The 6,469-nt window shown below is 35.4% G+C and overlaps 1 protein-coding gene across 1 annotated transcript; it reads right to left on the bottom strand.

Annotated features, from left to right (window-relative positions):
• Window positions 1-854: 854 nt before the first annotated feature.
• LOC131075142 (L-type lectin-domain containing receptor kinase IX.1-like) lies at window positions 855-3,144 on the bottom strand. The gene has a single exon (XM_058011963.2). It carries the CDS (start codon window positions 3,142-3,144, stop codon window positions 1,123-1,125), a length of 2,022 nt encoding a protein of 673 aa, XP_057867946.2. The 3' UTR covers window positions 855-1,122.
• Between the last annotated feature and the right edge of the window lie 3,325 nt (window positions 3,145-6,469).

The following is a 6,469-nucleotide window of genomic DNA, read 5'->3' as shown; positions in this document are numbered from 1 at the left end:
GATATGAATAAGTTGTCCATGAACCTTTCTCAACTTGAAGTGGAGGTAGATGAAGCTTTAAAGAATTTTAATTAGCTATTGTATTTTTTTTTTCGCTTTGTTGAGTATTTCTTTGTTTTTGTGTGGCTTGGCTACCTATTTATTGATGGTTTGCTGATATTTTCTATTGGCATCTTTTTATAATTACAGTTTCGAGTCCCTCCAAAACCTGGTTGACCCTTCAATAAAAAACTTCTCATCATTTCATCTAATACTTCCTAAGATAATTGCATGTTAGATAAGGGTTACAACCAACAAGGTACTACAAATTTATAACTTACTAGAATTGACTTATCTAAAACCCACCTTTGGTATGGTTAACATTTATATTATTTTAATTTATTTGAGTTTGTTTAGTTGTTGATCTTCATGGACCACCTAAAAATCTCAATGGTCTTAATCACAGTCATGTATATTATTTTAACAAGGAATACAAGCATGCCAATAATCCACTAGAAGATAATACTAGCATAATATTAATCCCCAATTCATTTCACAACAAAACCCTTTCTTTAATAAAGAAGTTCAGATTTCAAATTTATTTTAATCCAATTATTTCTCCAATCTTACCTTAGTTAAGCTAAAAAGACTAAAAAGATAAATTTAAAATATAATTAAATAAAAAAAATAGCATTGAATTTTTATGAACTAACAAGCTATAAAACAAATAAGATGACATTATAAAAATTTTAATATTGATTTTGGTGTAGAATTCTTTTGGTTACAAAAGAACCATGAAAACCTTTCCATACGTGTTTATTGCTTTGCCTAATGACTACAAAAGATTAGTCCAATTCCATTCTCTATGTGTAGACTATTCACAAACAAATATATTAAATAAAAAAGTCAAAGAAAGTTCAAAATACAGTTTAGTTCACACATGGATGCTTAAGTTGCCCGACACATATCATATCAAGATATCGTTACACGCAAGGTAATGGAAGAGAGCCCATGGCCTAGCACCTCAATATGACACAGGTGAAAATTACGCACACAAGGTAATAATCACCGTGATACATGTCAACGCTAACAAACATTAATCTGACAAAAGCCAATCTATGAAGGTTAACGTGAAGAAAGAGCTTAACGGGCTTCTCTGTCAGACATGAGGCGACCAGATATTTCACCTCTGCTCCTTTCAGAAGGGAAGTTAGTTAAGGATGACCCAGCATGAAAAAAACGATCGTCGGCATACACAGGTACAGGCATATTCAGGGGTACACACGGCAATGGAGAGTCAAATTGCAAGATCTTTAATACCTCTCTCATCGTCGGTCTTGCTTTTGGGTCTGGATGAGAACACAGCAATCCCAGCAGCATCAGCAGCTCCATTTCCTCACTATTGAAATTCCGCTCTAGCTTTTTGTCTGCCGCATCCAAAAGCTTCCCTTGCCTACGCAAATCCCATACCCAGGCCACCACTCTGAAATCGAATTCTTCTAAGCTGTAATCAATGGGTTGTCTTCCACAGGCAATTTCCAAAGCCATAGCTCCAAAACTATACACGTCTGATTCTGGGCTCGCCTTTCCAGTTTCTATATACTCTGGTGCCATATATCCACGTGTCCCTGCAACCAAGGTTGTACGTGAAGCGGCGTGATCAAATTCTACCACTCTTGCCAGACCAAAATCCCCCAGCTTTGCATTGAAATTTGAGTCCAACAACACATTGCTAGCCTTCACGTCTCTGTGCACAACGCGCTGATCCCACTCTTCATGAAGATAAATAAGAGCAGAGGCTATCCCACGAGCAACGCTGTACCTTCTCTCCCAATTTAAACAATCCTTGCCTTCATCGAATATATACTTATCGAGATTTCCATTCGGGAGGAATTCGTAAACAAGAAGCAATTCACCTTGTTCATGGCACCATCCCAAGAGTCGCACAAGGTTACGGTGTCTCAGCTTAGTGATTATGGTAACCTCTGAGATATACTCTTTCCTTCCCTGCCTCGATCCTTGGCCTATTCTCTTTATGGCCACTGTCTCGTTTGTTGTAGGCAAGATGCCTCTGTAGACACCTCCGAAGCCTCCACTTCCCAGTATTTCATCGTCACTGAAGTTACGGGTTGCCTCGCTGAGTTGACCATAAGAGAACTTGAAGTAGCCTTGATCTAACTGTTCGTCTAGCTCCTCGCCATGACTATCCCGCCTCGCTTCTCTCTGTTTGAAATACCACCGCCCCGCAATAAACAGAAAACAGCAGATAACCAGGAGGCAGACAAAGAGGGATATCAAGATAATTTTCCAGCTACTATTTCGAGTTCTTGATGGAGCAGAGGAAATATCCCACGAATATGTACAAGAAAAATTCCACGCTGAGACTGTGTGAGTTTCAAATGCCAATCCAGTGGATGCGCTGAGGCCAACCGTGACAATTTCCGGAATATAGTCACGCAGATCTATGTGATAACTCAAAATCGGGCTTCTTGGTTTAGAAATATTATACAGATTAGCAGAAGGGTTATATAAGAGAAATACCTGTAACTGCTTTGTACTCCCATTGTAATCCACCCACGAGTCCCAAGCTTGCCCATTTTTAAGAGTATTGTTTAGGAATTTACCTTCCAAGCTAAGCGAAACGTTCGCCACAGAAACAGCTGAATTGACGTCTATTCCGACATGGTTGTCATCTGGGTGAAAGCTGTTCTGGAATGTGTCGAATTCGACGGCCACTACTTGATTTGAAAGTATACCATCTGTGGTTAGGCTAAAGAGGCCCAGCCATTCGCCCCAAGAATTTGCAGGTGGTTTGAAGTCAAAAGGGGCAATAAAGAAAGTGAGTCCGTCCGCAGAATTCGAGCTGGAGTTTCTGATGAGGAACTGAAAATGTGATGTAAAACTTGCGAGAGCCCCAGAAGAGTTGTCCCATAGAGGAACTGATTGGTTGTAAGTCGCCCAGCCTACGCTCCATAACAAATCACCTACGAATTCATTTCTGGTGAGTTGTATTGTGTCCCCTTCAAAGTAAGCATCAGGATCTACTTTGATATCTGTTTGGGGAGGGAAAGCAAAGTTAATGTTTCCTGCGCATTCCATATAAGAGAACAGAGTGACGATCAAGGAGAAGAAAAGAAAGGGCAGCGAAGCAGAGCGTTTTGCCATGGTAGCATTTTAACAATCACATTTTAATCAGAGCATACTACTCAATTATAGGTAATCACCCCAATAAATGGTAGCGCAAAATTCAATGGTTAAAAAGTAAATCTAAAACTATTTTAAACGGACCACATTAAACCTCAAGAGAGGTGGTTCAGAAAGGAAAAAAATTAATATAAAAACGTATTTGCAGGTAAAAATCTTCCTAATATCTTAAAATGAGGAAGGATTTAATAGATTTTCAATGGATCACAGTTAGGTAGTTGAGAAATAAAATTCTTCTTAATATCTTAAATAAACTAGTATTTTATTAAATTGAAAAGATCAAAGAGTTGATAGATTTTCAAAGGGACTACAATAGATCTGCAATTTGTATTGTACTTATCTACAAGTGAATAGATATTAAAGTTGAAAAAAAAAAATGACCTCATTTCATACATTTGTTTTTTTCAAAGATTAATAAATTCATTTTTCATTTTGAAACTCTACTATTTAACTAGCAGTTGCAGGTGAACTGCCTACAACAGGTCGCCGATAGGCAAGGCTGAATGAGGGGGAAGAAATTTAAGAATGGAAAGACTGAAAGGGAAGGAAACAGTTAAAATGTTGGAAGAGGAAGTAAAAATATGCAACAAAAGCCCCAATAAGAAAAAATAATTCCATTTTACAATGCTCCATGAAGCGAAATTTTTAGAATTGGAAGATTTAGCAACATCGTTTATGGCGTGGCACAACGAAAGATGGAAATGCAAATGTTGAGTGAGCGAATGGAAAGTATGTGAAGAAACGGAACAATCAATCCTACAGTGGGAGGAAACCAAATGAAGTGAGCAAAGGTGTAGGAAAGATTGTAAAATTTTAGATACAGAAATGAAAAGTTAAAAAGAACCTATATAGGAGAACAAATCCAAATGAAATGCACGAATACAAAATATGCATGAAATTGATCTAGTGAAAGGGCTATAGAAAATTCAAAAGAAATGCTAAATGATTGTGTCAAACTCTATAACCTCTGGTATTCCACCTGCAGCTACTTCAATTTGGGAGCTTTCGGGCAAGATTTGAAGTTCCTTGAAAACATAGAGAGTGCATAGAAATATCCCAGACGATGGTGTGAAACTCTAAAACCTATGTTATTGCATGTGCAGCCACTTGATCAAAACATAGAGAGTGCACAGAAATTTGTTAGTGATAAGAAAAGACAAGGCCCGTGAGCCATTGGATACAATGCCTTAGAATATGGCTTTTTATGGAATGCTATCATCAAAGGGATACATTAAATGGATTGAGATAAAATGCTTAATGAACTTTAAAGTAAATGCAATTGAGAGTAGCCCCAACAACAATTTTCAAGTGGAAAACCTTACAGAATTGGAAGAGCCATCTCATCCAGACCACCTACTACTACCATAATCTAAAATAAGGTGTCCTATTATAAGTGTCCCTCAGCACAAGAACACGATCTATGGCACATGCCCATTAGAGATGCAAAGGACTGAATCTATCCCACATACCACTCGGACACCAAAACTAAATCCACGTCCCTTGGATGGTTTATATAAGGAGTTGTTGCATACTCATCGCATTCACAAATTTTGTATTTTGTTTTGAATTTCCTTGCGGTTTTAGAGATATTAATCTTAAACACTATATTATCTTATGTGCCCCTTCTTGGCTTATAGGGTTAAATTTTGCAGAGCTCCAAAAAACAATTCTTCAAAGAGTTAAAAAACAACAAAAACCCATTTCGTTTAGCAGACAAAAGCCCCAATTTTGTTTGTCATAATTGGACATACCCATTTCACTTTGAATTATTTTTTATGGACCCATTCCATAAAAAGGACAGTTAGAGTAATAAAATATAAGTACAAATGAAAGAAAACTTGAAAAAATTCAGACAATTGATTTAGTAAACAACTAAACAGACTTAATCAATATATTTCCATACAGCTACTGAAAAAACCTCCCCCTACACTCCAATCATGAAAACATGCAAAGTTGTTGCTAGATTTCTTTGGATAAAAGGATGCACTGTGAACATAAGCACTTACCAGTAGCTCTAAGTGATGCTAAAATACAATGCACATGAAGGTAACGTAGCTGTAAGGCTTCCATGGGCAATTCGTTATCTCATTCAGCTGTTCTTATACCCTATTATGAAATTATTTAACAACTATTGTAGAAAAAAAAACAATCATAATGAAAAACAAGTTTATATCGTGGTAATACCACTTGTGATCACTATAAGGGTCGGTCAAAGCGTAAAATGACTATGTTTATCCAATGCCATTCTGAAAGAAGTAAATGATAATATGTATCTTCAATTGTCATAATTATTCCAAATCGCTCAACTGTAAATAAGAGCCATAAATCTACTATAAATAAGAGCCATAAATCATCTCCAAAGAATTCATTTAAGAATTACAGCCATGGATTACTTAAATAGGTGTCACCAATGCATTTAAGAATCTCCAAAATTAACTGGTTCTTTTAATAACAACTACAGAAAAAAAGACAATCATAACGAAAAACAAGTTTATACTGTGGTAATACCAGTTGTGATCACTGTAAGGGCCAGTCAGAGCTTATAATGACATAAAATCATATTAAATATTTGTCATATTTTTTTTTAATTTATTAATTTACGAGAAAACAACATCAAAATAAGAATTGTGTCATATAATTATGAAAAATCTGTAAAAAATAAAATTACATATTTATAATTTTGCTAACTTCTTTGAAATCAATTATGCTCAGCTTAGCTAAAATTCTGACTACAGACAGGAGCAAATCTATTCTATTAAAGGTAACTTTATTAAAATTAAAATTTAAAACAAGAACACAAAATTTAAACAATAATAGCGTATAAAATATTTTTGACTCGAAAACACAATAAATATTAAAATATATGAATCATAATCTTGCTCGATGATATTTTTTCTCATGTATTGCACCATATATAAATCTTTATCATTATGATTTACCTGAGGGAATTGACAGGGCATTCCGAGGATTGTATATTCTAAAATTGTGTAAATTTGCTAAATTCCAAATTTCTAAAATCACTTTTGTATTCCTGTAAAAAAAAAACCAAGAAAAATAGACTTCTCTTTAGTAGTTTCATTTACCAAAATTCATTCATTGATATTTAGCTGTGCAGCTGTTAATACTATAAAAAATGGTGCAACTAAAACATGCTCAGTAAATTTTTAATTCTTTATACCACAAGTAAGGAAAATGTTTCAGCGGTAAAAACTCCCAATTGCAAATCTAAAATTGCACACAAGTTCCAACACCATTTGTATTATTTCCATAGATAGGAATATGGGAA

This window comes from Cryptomeria japonica, chromosome 5, assembly GCF_030272615.1.
Source record: "Cryptomeria japonica chromosome 5, Sugi_1.0, whole genome shotgun sequence".
NCBI classification, from domain to species: domain Eukaryota; kingdom Viridiplantae; phylum Streptophyta; class Pinopsida; order Cupressales; family Cupressaceae; genus Cryptomeria; species Cryptomeria japonica.
The sequence above is the reverse complement of the archived record's forward strand: the minus strand, read 5'-3'. Positions and strand labels throughout refer to the sequence as shown.